The sequence below is a fragment of the Miscanthus floridulus genome, chromosome 17 (genome assembly GCF_019320115.1).
Source record: "Miscanthus floridulus cultivar M001 chromosome 17, ASM1932011v1, whole genome shotgun sequence".
NCBI classification, from domain to species: Eukaryota; Viridiplantae; Streptophyta; class Magnoliopsida; order Poales; family Poaceae; genus Miscanthus; species Miscanthus floridulus.
The window spans coordinates 73,797,033-73,811,758 of NC_089596.1; the positions used below are offsets into that span (position 1 = coordinate 73,797,033).

The 14,726-nt window shown below is 46.7% G+C and overlaps 1 protein-coding gene across 1 annotated transcript; it reads left to right on the forward strand.

Annotated features, from left to right (window-relative positions):
- Window positions 1-1,825: 1,825 nt before the first annotated feature.
- LOC136519104 (peroxidase 2-like) lies at window positions 1,826-10,719 on the forward strand. The gene is made up of 5 exons (XM_066512762.1): window positions 1,826-2,086; window positions 2,213-2,371; window positions 9,892-9,927; window positions 10,087-10,249; window positions 10,367-10,719. Exons 1-5 carry the CDS (start codon window positions 1,826-1,828, stop codon window positions 10,717-10,719), a joined length of 972 nt encoding a protein of 323 aa, XP_066368859.1.
- The last annotated feature ends 4,007 nt before the right edge of the window (window positions 10,720-14,726 follow it).

A 14,726-nucleotide genomic window follows, 5' to 3' on the forward strand; every position in this document is an offset into this window, starting at 1 on the left:
TAAATCCCACCTACAGCCAACCAAACAAACCCATCTTGGCTCTAGGGAACCAGGCCAGGGATTGGGCACCCAACCAAACACACCTTATACATCCACCAACACATGACTAGGGTATTACCTCACAACGAGGGCCTAAACCTACATAAATCGGTCTCTTCCATTGAGTTCTTGATTTGTCCCATAACCCTATCATCGTCATTAGGTCATCATCGTTAGGAATACACAACCCAATACCCATTGCTAGTGACAAAGCACCGACATAATGGCTAGCATTGTATTGGCCATTAACCAAACCCTTTACCCTATGCCGTGGTCGTGTAGCAATGTGTTCATGGGAAAAAAAGTGAGGGAGAAAGTGCATTATGAGTGGTGGAACATGTCACATTTGCGGACGATAGGTTTACATGGGCAGGGACCAAAGGCATGGTGACTCTGTTTCTTTGAAGTCATCAGAGAGATTCAGCAAACGGACTGCCCTAGAAAAACGTTTTCTATAGGTGATTGATGTTATTGACTGTGGGTAACACCAACTGCCCCATAAAGCTTGATTTTTTGAGGTAGTAGGTAAGATGGCTCGTCTTTCAAAATAGTTTTGGTGGAAGTAAATTCATAACTTTTAAAATAAAGCCAGATAAAGACAAACTTTATAACAAAATTTTGAAGTTCATGTAAAACTTAATAATTGATAGTTTTTTTATTCAATGTTTGGGCTAGATGTTTGTTGAGTTCTTAGATTTTTTTAATTTAATTTTCTTTAAAAAAAATTAAACGACCTTAGATGGATACATGCTCTATGCAAAGTTATAGAGCCTTATGAGATGTTAGAAATTAGATGAATATTTATTTCCACAATTGGTTTAGGTAAAAAAAATTCAATAAAATATTTGTAGAAGTTATTAAGACAAAATTATACTCCCTCCATTCCAAACTATAAAGAGGTTTTCATTTTCTAGATACATAGATTTTACTATACACTTAGATATACACTATGTTTAGATACATAGTAAAAGTAAGTGATTAAGTGGTGTGGTAGAGGGCTCACGCAAGACAAGAGGTCACATTTCTACTGTTTTCTGTTTTTGCAAGTTTAAAAACATTTTGAAGGATGGTTGCTAACACCCTCCACCCTACATTACATATCCACTCCAAAAAATGTTTAGTTTCTAGAGACGTTTGATAGAGGTGATTATGAACATCACCTCTGAAAATTATTTTTTACCATTTAAAAAAAATACCGATTAGTGCTGATTTGTAGATCCATCCCCCCCCCCCCCCCCCCCCCCCCCCCCTATTTCTGACTTTGGAGTTGGTCCATACTCCATACCAATACAGCTGGAAAGCGGAAATGTCCCTACTGATCCAAAGTTGCTGAGCTGAGCATCACCGCACCTTCATTTTTTTTTTCCCTTTACTAGTTCTTCTGGATATATAAAATGGTGCAGCTTTGGTCACTCTCGTCACGACCGCTTCTGGTCACTCTCGTCACGACCGCTTCTGCTGGGGCCGCAATCATATGTGTACATCGCCTCATCGGTCAACACAGCAACAATAATAAATTTGGATGCAACCGCGTGCAGCGGCATAACGCCGGCCCTAACAAGTACTTAAATTGACATGCTCCGGCACTTGGAAAATGTCAAACGCACACGCACGCCCAAGACAATCCTCCAACCCCAGCGAAACAGTCCGCACCGCTTGCCCATCGCTCGCTCGACACTATAAGCTGCCGCATCCACCCATCCCTCTCGCATGTGTAGTAGCCATCAACTAGCTTCGATCTCCAGCGATCACTGCACATGTAGTGTACCACTCTGACCTGCATTGCATGGCGGCAGCTTCCTCGCGCATCTCGTCTCTCGGGTTGCTGTTAGCCGCGCACTGTGCGCTCTTGCTCGCTTTGGCTGGAGCTGCTCACGGCCACGGTTACGCTCCTAGCGGCGGCGTGGCCCTGAGTTCCGGGTTCTACGACGAGTCGTGCCCCAGCGCCTACGACGTCGTCCGGCGCGTCATCCAGGACGCGCGGGTCTCCGACCTGCGCGTCCCGACCAGCCTCATCTGCCTCCACTTCCACGACTGCTTTGTCAACGTGAGCACACAGTTCGATTCCATGCTTGCTTCTGCCCGTGGCTGATCAATACTGCTGTAAGATGAACGCGGCAGCTAAGTGCGTTCGTTTCATCATCTGACATGAATGAACGGCCAAATGTTTCAGGGTTGTGACGGCTCCATTCTGCTGGACGACGATCTCCCGGCGATCCAGTCGGAGAAACACGTGCCCGCCAACGACAAATCTGCGCGTGGCTTTGAGGTGGTCGATGACATCAAGAGCGCGCTGGAGGCAGCGTGCCCTGGCATCGTCTCCTGCGCCAACATCCTCACCCAGACAGGCGAGATCTCCGTCAACTCATAAGAACTCTATAGTCCCGTACCTAGTTAGCTTATTCCATTGATCAACTAGTATTATTTCGTAGTGTTAGTTGATCTCCACCAATAGGCCCAACGGTCTATTGGGCCCTTATCTCTGCTCCCTGATCGGGGGAGCCCAACCCTAATCCGGTTGATGGGCCCCTGTCGCACAGCACACATAAAAGGAAGGTGGGGGTGAGGGCTCGGACTACGAGGTTGACTGGAGCCGCCACACCCACCTACAGAGATACCCTAATCCGATCCTAAAGCGTGCTGCCAGCGACGGGATGAGTCCGCCAACCCCGCCGCCTCTGCCTCGCCCCTGCAGGACACCGCCGGCGTCATTGGACTTCATCTCGCCGGCGCTGGACGTCTTCTACACCGCGGCGCCGGCTGCGGTGCATCTACTGAAAAGGCGAGGAGCCTATCCGGATATACGGGTTACACAGAAAGGTACACACACATCGATTCTAACATTGGCATCGGAGCTAGGTTACAAGTGTGTAACCCTAACCCTAACCGGGTAAAAGCAAAAGGAAAGAGAGACCGGCTCACCGCCACCGCGCGTGGGGGAAAGGAGCCGCACCGTTTGATGGCGCACGACAAAAGTAAAGAAAAGAATAGATCCATTCGGATGTCAAAGAAAAGAAAGGAGAACCTAACCCTAGATCCATTCGGATGTCAAAGAAAAGAAAAGGAAGAACAGCAAATCAGAGAAAAGAAAGGGGAAAAGGGATCTCAAGAACCCTAAGACCTAGCCCTAACTCACATGGAGAAAGGGCTAACCCCAATCGGTCAAACAAAGAAAAGCATCTAGATCCGATTGGGGAAGAAGAAGAAGAAGAGAAAAGGAAGGGAAAGACTTTCGGAACCCTACCCCCCTCATCTCAATCGAAATCAAATCCGAAAAGAAAAGAAATTAAAGGAAAAAGGATATGTTTCGGCATTAAGATGAACAGAGCCGAAACCCTAACCCTAGATCCCCTTTTCGGGTGAACAAACGAAAGAAAGAAATCAAAAGAACAGAAAAACGAATCGGCCGAATCAAATCGAATCGAAAAGCGCAACCCTAACCCTAGATCTTGGCCCCAACCCCACCACGGGTTAATCCCAAAGGTGAGAAGGGGACGGGGAAGAAGGGAAAAGGGAGCCGAACCGGCCTTTCGCCGGCGAGGGAGAAGAAGACCGAGCCGGGAAGATTTTTCGCCGGGCTCAGCCAAAGGAGAAAAGGCCGCGGCCAGGCCGCTCGACGGCGGCGTGCTCACCCGTTGGGGAGCACGCGCGATGGCGAGGGGGCCGGCGACGGCGCCATGGTCGCTCCACCGCCCGCTCGCTCGCTCGGTGTCCTCTCGGTAGCGCCTGGTTACGGCTGAGAGAGGTAGAGAGAGGAGAGAGCGGCGAGCGAAGAGAGAGAGAGAGAGAGACCGAATGGAAATGATTCTAGGGTTTTGCTATGCGCTGGTCGTGGCGGGTTTTGTTGGCGCGAAATCGACGCGCAGCCGTCGATCTCCATCGGACGGCGCAGATTCACCGGGCCGGCCTTCAGCCCAAGCGGGTGCGCGCCCCAGGCCGAATTCCCGGCCCAGGCCCAGGTTACGGCCTGGGCGCGGGGGAGCGCGTGGGAAGGGCGTGTGGGCTGTGGGCCGTGGGCCGTTTCAGGCCAAAATAGTAAAGAGCAAGAGCCCAGTTTCGTTTTTTCCTTTTCCTGGAAAATTGAAAATGCAAATTGGCTCAAAAGAAAAATAGAAAAAGGTAATTTTTCCCTGTGGGTAAAATTTAAGAAATTGAATTATTTTCCGCTGCTAAAGAGAAATTGTTTATTCTCCAGTTAATTTGTACCAACATGGTATTTAATCGGAGAAAAAGAAAGTTATTCCGCTGCTAAAGAAAACGTTGATTCTCCAGTTATTTTGAACCAATATGGTATTTAATTGGAGAGAAAAAGAGATTTGACATGATTATGATGTTGTTATTTTCTGACCAACGTTGATAATAACAATATCGTAATGTTAATAATTTATGCATTAATTCTACTTCTGCCCAATGGTGATGTAGAATTAGTGTATAAGAACATATGTTTATTTTAAAGATTTATGCATTAATTCTACTTCTGCCCAACGGTGATGTAGAATTAGTGTGTAAGAACAGTTGTGGATGTTAAAGATTTATGCATTAATTCTATTTCTGCCCAACGGTGATGTAGAATTAGTGTATAAGAATAATTGTATGTTTTGATTTTGACCAACGTTGGAATCAAGGCATGCAAATGATGTTATTTCTATGTTAAGAAAAGTTTTAACCTGGTTTTTCATCTTGTTTGAGGTGGACTGGGTAGTCACCTCACTGTGTTCCACTGAGTTTGTGGCACCGGTGAGGGAGACAAAAGTGAATGATGCCATTTGGGCAACTAAAGAGAGGGATTTTGAATCCCAAAAGATATCCTATGACTTCTTGGGCATAGGAAATGAATCACTACCAACAAGAAAAAGTTTGGCTGTGATAAAGAACATGATTGAACCTGTAATTGTAGGCTAAATCTCAGAGTGTGACACGGTCACCAAGTACCTCGATAGAATAAAGAGTCAGTTTACTGGCTCTTCAAAGACATATGCTACTCAGCTGAAGTGGTGGCATAAGAGAGCTCACGATGCGTTGTCGAAATTATGGCAATGTCGTTTAGGCCATATTTCGAGGGGGAGAATAGAAAGACAAGTTAAGAATGATATTCTTCCTCCATTAGAGCTCTTAGATTTAAAACAATGCAGAGAATGCATAAAAGAAAAGTATATGAAGAAAAGTAAGAAAGATGACAAACGAAGTGCAGGAATTTTATAGATTATTCACACAGACATCTGTGGTAAGTTTCCTGTAAAGAGTATGGATGGTAATGATTTGTTCATAACATCCACAGATGATTACTCCTATTATGGCTATATTTATCCAATTAAAGAAAGAAAAGATGTATTGGATAAATTTAAGTTATTAAAGATTAAGATAGTCAGGTCTGACCGTAGGGGAGTACTACGGTCGGCATACCCTAAAAGAATAGCATAGTAGCCCAGTATTCTATACTGGGTGAACCTCAGCAGAATAGAGTAGCTAAAAGAATCAATCGTACCCTGATGGATATGGTGGACAATATGATAAGTTACTCTACCTTATAGTTGAGCCTGTGGATGGAGGCGTTAAAAACCCCCATTCATATTCTCAATAGAGTATCAAGAAAGTCAGTGCTCAAAACACTGTATGAGTTGTGGACAGAAAGAACACCCTCACTTAACCACTTGCGTGTGTGGGGGGAGCCCTGCTGAGGCTAAAGTGTTTAACCCAAACATTGGGAAGTTATATCCCAAAATAGTAAGTTGTCATTTATTTGGCTACACAGAAAAGTCAAAAGGTTTTCGTTTCTACTGTCTAGAGAGATATACAAAGTTTGTGAAAACGAGACATGATGTCTTCCTAGAGAACGAATTGATGAGGGGGAGCATGGTAGCTCGAGAAATTGACCTTGAAGTGAAGCGGGTGTAAGCGCCCACTCCAATGATTCATGAGCCAATTTTCTCACTACCTGCTGTAGCTGCACCGACAGTGCTAGATACTGTGGTGCCAGCATCAGTTGTTATCCCACCTGTGGCAACAATGAATGAAAATGAGAAACCTGTTCTTCAGGATCTAATAGAACCAATTGCCACACATGAGGGGGAGCAACAACAGCCTCAAATAGTGGATGTGCCAAATGTGGAGGCCCCTAGAAGGTCTCAAAGAGTTAGAAAATCAGCTATTCCTGCTGATTATGAAGTGTACAATACTAAAGAATTTCAAATGGAGGATTATCAAAGCCTCGTTTGAAGAAGCCATGAGTAGTGATCAGTCATCAAAGTGGCTTGAGGCCATGAAAGATGAAATGAAATCGATGAATGCCAATAAAGTTTGGGATTTGAAAATAATTCCTAAAGGAGCCAATACAGTAGGCTGTAAATGGATCTACAGAACAAAACTTGACTCTCAAGGGAATATAGAAATATATAAAGCATGACTTGTGGCAAAAGGATTTATGCAAAGAGAAGGGATTGATTACAATGAGACCTTTTCTCCAGTCTCATGTAAGGATTCCTTCAGAATCATAATGGCATTAGTGGCATATTACGATTTAGAATTACATCAGATGGATGTAAAGACGGCATTTCTCAATGGAGACTTGGAGGAAAAAGGTTTACATGGCACAACCGAAAGGTTTTGTCATGGAAGGAAAAGAACGAATGGGATGCCGCCTAAAGAAATCCATTTATGGATTAAAACAAGCTTCAAGACAGTAGTACTTGAAGTTTGATCAGACAATAAAGAATTTTGGGTTTTAAAAGAGAATGTAGAGGACAATTGTGTCTATGCAAAGTTTAAGAATAGGAAGTTTATCTTCCTTGTCCTGTATGTAGATGATAACTTACTTGCTAGTAGTGATGTCAGTCTACTACTGGAGACAAAGAAATTTGATATGAAAGATCTTGGCGAAGCCTCGTTCGTTCTAGGGATCGAGATTCACCAAGATAAAAGAAAAAGGGTATAAGGACTGTCACAAAAGGCATACATGGAAAAGATCTTAAAGAAATTCAGTATGCACAAATGTAGTCTCTCACCTGCTCCTATAGTCAAGGGCGACAGATGTGGGGATTTTCAATGCCCCAGGAACCAATATGAGCTCAATCGACAAAGTGAAAGTGGTTCTATATGCTTCAGCTGTCGGAAGCTTGCAACATGCTCAAGTATGTACGCGCCCTGACTTTGCATTTGTTACCGGGTTTTACTTGGCAGATTCCAGAGCAATTCTGGAATAGAACACTGAAATTAGTAAAGAAAGTCTTGCATTATTTGCAAGAAACGAAAGGCCTCATGATGACATATGGAAGATCTGATTCACTCCACATGGTGGGATATTCAGATTCTGATTATGCGAGAGTGAATACATATCCAGACGTGGATTTTCTATCATCTCGCAAAGAGGAGCTATTTCATGGAAAAGCTCAAAGCAAACTGTCACTACATCGTCCACAATATATGACAGTTTGTAGCGTGTTATGAGGCAACGGGCAGGTGAACTAACTAACGAAGTTCATACCCGGTTTGAAGGTGGTAGACGACATCTATAAACCACTAAAGTAATACTGCGATTATAATCTGGCAGTACAGTATGCTCACAACATAAGTCAAGTGGTGCTGCCAAACACATTGACATAGAATATTATATTGTGAAAGAAAAAGTCCGGGATCAAGTCATAAGTCTTAAGCATATAAGAACAGAAAGGATGCTCGCGAATCCGCTTACAAAAGACTTACCACCCAACATGTTCAGATGACATGGTGTTCATAGAACATGTAGCTAGCTTGGGTTTAAGGGAAAGCCTAAAATATTCCTGGACAAAAGAAGGCCAAAGATAAGTATCTATTTCAGAACAGAGTAGTGAGTTGTAGCTGTTAAGTTTATCGGCAATGGACCGTGACGATGAGACATGCTCTATGAGCTAATCTGTAATGGAATGAACAAAAGCAAATAATATGAAAGTGAAAGATGGAATGAGATCAAGGGGGAGAATGTTAGTTGATCTCCACCAATAGGCCCAACGGCCTATTGGGCCCTTATCTCTGCTCCCTGATCGGGGAAGCCCAACCCTAATCCGGTTGATGGGCCCCTGTCGCACAGCACACATAAAAGGAAGGTGGGGGTGAGGGCTCGGACTACGAGGTTGACTGGAGCCGCCACACCCACCTACAGAGATACCCTAATCCAATCCTAAAGCGTGCTGCCAGCGACGGGATGAGTCCGCCAACCCCGCCGCCTCTGCCTCGCCCCTGCAGGACATCGCCGGCGTCATTGGACTTCATCTCGCCGGCGCTGGACGTCTTCTACACCGCGGCACCGGCTACGGTGCATCTACTGAAAAAGCGAGGAGCCTATCCGGATATACGGGTTACACAGAAAAGTACACACACATCGATTCTAACACGTAGTACTAGCTAGCTTCCCAACCTTGCTCCACATTAATTAATAATTTTTCGATGTCAACTGAGCTGACGGAATGATGCATGAACGGCGTGCTTGCAGGCTGGAGGGCCACGATGGAGGGTGCTGCTCGGCCGGCGAGACGGCACGACGACTAACATCAAGAGCGCCAACAACCTACCCAGCCCTTTCAACCCCTTGGACAAACTCCAGGAGAAGTTCAGAAACTTCAACCTCGACGACACTGACCTCGTCGCCCTCCAAGGTAATCAAACTTCCACTTACCGATGTAGCAACACAAACACTTCAAGCTTAGAAATTAAAGCTCAAGACAGTGTGTGCCTTGTCTCAAATCTCAACATAGCTGCTATTACCACTTCAGGAGCGCACACATTCGGCAAAGTACAGTGCCAGTTCACGCAGCAGAATTGCACAGCCGGCCGGTCCAGCGGCGCACTGCAGAATTGCACAGCCGGCCAGTCCTTATATAGAGTTCGGGGCCAGGGCTGATACAAAGAGAAGGTTCCCCAAATCAAAGGGTCGTGAGCCTGAGGGAGGTCCTAGCTAACTTGGCTTACAAGCTACGCCGTCTTCCAGTGTTCGTTTGGGCGTGGCTATTGTCATGGTCTTGTGGCCATGTCGCGGCAGGGTGCGACGTGGTGCTACTGTGCTGGTCGTGGCGGCACTATAGACACGATGGTGGTTCATCAGCTGTCTTGTGCGACGCGATATCCGTCTTGGCCTTCGTTGCTATCTCCTAGTTTATCCGGGGCATCGCATGGGAGTTGGTAGTCGCCTCGAGTTGTCGATCGCCTGGTCACTTCATATGGCTGAGGGTCGCAACCCTGATCGTCGGGGTCAGGGCTTTCAGCCGGTCCGGATGGTCTCTGTGTTGAGACCCTTATCGTGGATCCCATCCCATAGTGGGTGGGACCGTATATCCATATCGTCGGGCCATATCTGGTCAGTGGTCTTTGTACCCGTTATCCCTGCTTTGAGGCGGTGTTGTCTTGTCTGTGCGGCGCGGCACAGGGTTGGTTTCTGATTGGGCTGAGGTGTCTGCAGTTCCCTCGGTCCTTGCAGGGTTTTTGTCAGAGCAGGAGCGCTTGGCCAAACACGACTTCTCCTCATCCCTTCCGAGGGTCATAATGGGGAGAGGTCGTGTGCTTTGCGAATGTCGCGCGGCTAGGGCTAGAGAATGGGTCACGACCGACCCCGGCCTTAGTTCCTAGCCTGTGATGCTCGTCTTTTGCGGGGCCTCGGTCGCTTGGGCCTCTCCTCGCCGATGCGTTGTAGGCCACGTGGCCTGCTACCTAGTCGGTGCCTTGAGATACCCCGGGGTTATAACCCCGACAAGTTTAATATCATAATGTTTTAATTAAAATGTAAACTTATTATATAAAGAAGTCATTGACAAACTTTATTATGATGCAACATTCATACAAGAGCGCGCTGGAGGCAGCGTGCCCTGGCATCGTCTCCTGTGCGACATCCTCGCCCTGGCAGCCGAGATCTCTGTCGAACTCGTAAGAACTCCATAGTCCCATACCTAGTTAGCTTATTCCATTGATCAACTAGTATTATTTCGTAGTACTAGCTAGCTTCCCAACCTTGCTCCACATTAATTAATAATTTTTCGATGTCAACTGAGCTGACGGAATGATGCATGAACTGCGTGCTTGCAGGCTGGAAGGCCACGATGGAGGGTGCTGCTCGGCCGGCGAGACGGCACGACGACTAACATCAAGAGCGCCAACAACCTACCCAGCCCTTTCGACCCCCTGGACAAACTCTTGGAGAAGTTCAGAAATTTCAACCTCGACGACACTGACCTCGTCGCCCTCCAAGGTAATCAAACTTCCACTTACCGATGTAGCAACACAAACACTTCAAGCTTAGGAGTTAAAGCTTAAGACAGTGTGTGCCTTGTCTCAAATCTCAACATAGCTGTTATTACCACTTCAGGAGCGCACACATTCGGCAAAGTACAGTGCCAGTTCACGCAGCAGAATTGCACAGCCGGCCAGTCCAGCGGCGCACTGGAGAACCTGGACCAGGTCACACCCAAGTTGTTCGACAACAAGTATTACAACAACCTCTTAGAGGGCCACGCTCAGCTCCGGTCCGACCAGGTTATGCTATCGGACCCTTGTGCGGCGGCGACCACTACTCCCATTGTTCATCGGTTCGCCGGGAACCAACAGGATTTTTTCAAAAACTTCGTGGCATCCATGATTAAGATGGGAAACATTAGCCCGCTGATAGGAAAGGATGGGGAGATCAGGAACAACTGCCGGAGGGTTAACAAACGCTACTGACTCTGAATACATTGATTCAATTCGATTGATTCCATTTTTCTCTTAAGCAAATGCAAGGCTTGTGTAAATGATTCTTCTGTTTCCATTTCTCAATCTTTGTAACAGTAAGGTGTTCATATTACTCTTTTTTCTTTTCTGGAAAGCAAATGTAAAAATGTTCTCACGCTGGTCGCATGTCCATTTCACGAGAGTTGAGTTTATACAATTTTTTTTATCAAACTAGCCATCTCTCCAGCGTGGCATAAAATTTTAAGTTACATAAACATTAAAATTATTGTGAATTAATTTAGAAACATAATTATTCAAAACCGATTACCTTTACTCTCTCCCTCTCTATTCATTTTCTAAATCTCTATTTGGTTGTGATAATTTATCATTTATTCTATTAATGGCTACATCTTTATGATTATTATGAAAATTTTTAGAATTTATTATTTTTCTAAAGCATCTCATGCGGATTAATATGAAAAAGTTTTGTTGAGGGCCTCTGGTTAGTAATGTTAATATACATGTTGCCATACTTAGTTGAAACACAAGTTATATGTATTAGCTCTCAATTTTAATTTGGTCTTTTTTTGTTATCTTTTTATCAACATGTTAAGTTGAAACTCTAATAGTTATTGTTCCTTTTATTCAAAAGTTTTATTTTTATATTTCACTAATTTATTTATATTTTGTTTAAAAAAGGTTCTAAGTCCTAGACTATGCTCTTAGTTACTACAATAAAGTAAATAGTCATTTTAGTTTACACCACAACACTCATGATGTTGAATTTATTTTGCCATATTCTTTCGTAAAAACTTAGACTGCTAAATTTTAAATTACAAGTTTTGTCGGTGTTTTGTACACCGGACTAGTAAACTTATACGATTATCGCGCTGCTATAGGAAGACGGTGGTTGCATCCAAAAGACACGAGGATTTATACTGGTTCAGGCCGGGGCCCTACGTCCAGTCTCAGAAATGATCGAGTGTGTGTTCCTCGCTTGAATGCTCTGAAGTTCTTACAATGGAGGGTGCAAGAATGGTGGAAGAGGTAGGAGAACCTAAGCTAGACGAAGGGCTACCTGAAGGGAAGCTTTAGGAGCCCTACTACGATGGAGAATGAGTGAATGAATAGGGGACCCCAAATGCGTTGCCCTGGCGGTCCTTATATAGAGTTTGGGGCCAGGGTCGATACAAAGAGGAGGTTCCCCGACCAAAGGGTCGTGAGCCTGAGGGAGGTCCTAGCTAACTTGGCTTACAAGCTACGCCGTCTTTCGGTGTTCGTCTGGGCGTGGCTATCATCATGGTCTTGTGGTCACATCACGGCAGGGTGTGACGTGCTGCTACTGTACTGGCCATGGCGGTACTGTAGACACGGTGGTGGTTCGTCGGCCGTCCTATGCGACACGGTATCTGTCTTGGCCTTCGTTGCCATCTCCTGGTTTCCTGGGGCATCGCATCGGAGTTGGTAGCAGTCTCGGGTCGTCAATCGCCTGGTCACTTCATAGGGCTGAGGGCCGTGACCCCGATCATTGGGGTCGGGGCTTTCAGACGGTCCGGATGGCCTCTATGTTGAGACCCTTATCATGGATTCCATCCCGTAGTGGGTGAGACCGTATATCCGTATCGTTGGGCCGTATCTGGTCGGTGGTCTTTGTACCCGTTATCCCCGCTTTGAGGCGGTGTTGTCTTATCCGTGCTGCGTGGCACCGGGCTGAGGTGTCTGCTGTCCTCTTTGTCATTGCGGGGTCAGTGCAGCGTGCTCGCTTTCGTTAGAGCAGGAGCGCTTGGCCAGACGTGACCTCTCCCCATCCCTTTCGTGGGTCATTATGGGGAGAGGTCATGTGCTTTGCGAACGTTGCGCGGCTAGGGCTAGAGAATGGGTCACGACCGACCTCAGCCTTAGTTCCTGACCTGTGATGCTCGTCTTTTGTTGGGCCTCGGTCGCTTGGGCCTCTCCCTATCGACACATTGCAGGCCATGCGGCCTGCTACCTAGTCAGTGCATTGAGATACCCCAGGGTTATAACCCCGATAGTAGCCCCCGAGCGTTTTTGCATTGAGATACCCCATATGGGTTGATGTTACCGGTGCGGTAGGGGATCACTGGGTTTTGTTTCATCAGGACGTCCGAACGATGTGGCAAGTGACTGCTGGGCTTTGTCACATCGGAGAGCAGTGCATCGGGGTTCGTGACCTAAGCAGGTCTGAGGGGTCTTGTTGATGCTGTCTTAGTCTTGCCTTTGAGAAGGTCTTCATCTTTCTCGCCCTTACGTGGGCATCCATCACTGCACGTGACCTTTCGTGGCCCGCCACGTGGCGAGGGGGTCTCGGGCTACTCGGTCTACTTCTGGGTCTATAAGTTAGGGCTTCTCTCCTGTTCGAACTACCCCTAGCACCAAGTTTATTTTGACCTCTTTTAGGAGCTTAACTCTCAAAGAGGAAAGAGAAGAAAGGTTTCTGAAGAGAACCTCGTGGTTCTTAAACATGCGTTCTGTCGGGGATCACGGGTGGCCACCCCAAGCCATGGCTATCCGTCCCAACAATCGATGCTGGAAGGGATCTCATGAGTCAGGGGGCAAAGGTTAGTATGGCCACCGCGTCGGGTCAGACACGACATCGGTGTGCCATCTCGTCACCATTTCTTGCTCCGAGCCTGGGCGGCTTGTGTGCTCGAAATGGGCGACGGCTGGAGTCACTTTTGGTTCCCCTCAGGGATCCTTGGGCTGGTCATTGGCCTGCCTGGACTGCTTGTGGGATGAGAGGAGGATGAGGCAGTGCTTCCCTATCACTCTACCCCGTTAGATGGGGTTGGATGGTGACGTGGCCGTTTCGCTATTGTTGGCCGCTCCCTCCTTCGGAGCTAAAGGAGTTGTCGCGTTCCTCCTATGCGTTGTCGCTCAGGGGCATGGTGCCAGCGAGGGAGTCTATGAGGGTTTATGACCCCTAGTTCCTTGGCGGAACCTAGCCCTGGGTTGTCAGTTGGCATCACCATCGAGGCAACACCTTTTTTGATGTTTTGGCGGCGTGGCTGCTTTTGTACCTGCCAAAAGAATTTGCCTTTCGATACTTCTGAGTAGCCTTTGTCGTGAGCCCCTGAGCCATGGTTTTGGGGTCATCTCTCTGACCCAGGCTCGCTTGGAGGGGCTATTTTCTCCTTGATGTCATGGGGGATCGTTTCCCTGACCTCTTACCGCACGATCATGAGGTTTCTTGCAGTCATGCATTAGCTCATAGGTCTTGGACCTTGCCTTTTTCATGTGATTGATCCGTAATCATGTTTTGGGGTTCCACATTGCTCATCACCCTAGCCTCTGCCTTCGTCGATCTCTCCCAAAGAGGTCATAGACCTCTGATGGTTTTTGAGTCTCTACAGCAGGCCTTAGATCTGAGACCTAGGATGCAAGGAGGAGTCAGCCGTGGCTTGGCCCTAACTTCTTTCGGGGTTATGAGGACCCAACTCCTTTTTTCCTCGATGTCCTTGCTGACCTCAGGGGGTCATGTTGCCTTGTCACAGGTAGGTTTGTTTTCGCCCCACGCGGGGAGAGGCATGTCCACCGTAACCACGCGGTCGGAGCGGTGCGCCTCATCGGGGTCTATGGATAATTCAAGCGGGACCCGATATCCTCCCCAATTGATGTGAAGTTTGACTATGCCTCACATGAGACGTCCCATAAATCATCAGCCATCAATCCTATTGGTCCCCAGCTGCCTCCGCAGCGGCTAGAGGGCAAGATGCCTCTCCCCGGAGGGGGTCAACCTAGGAGACTTCAAAGCGGATGACTCGAACACAGGGAGAGTATAAGTGCATCTAGCAATTTAGTGGGTCTTGGTGAATTGAATGGCAACACCATTAAAGGTCTAACAAGTTTGCTAAGTATTGAATAGGAAATTGAGTTTATTGCATACACTTATGGATTGTGGAATGAGAAGTGTATATAGGTTCAACAAGAAGGCAAACTTGATGATATTCCACATAATGTTCAAATCAAGGCAAAAATTGTATATTGTTGTATTGGAAGAT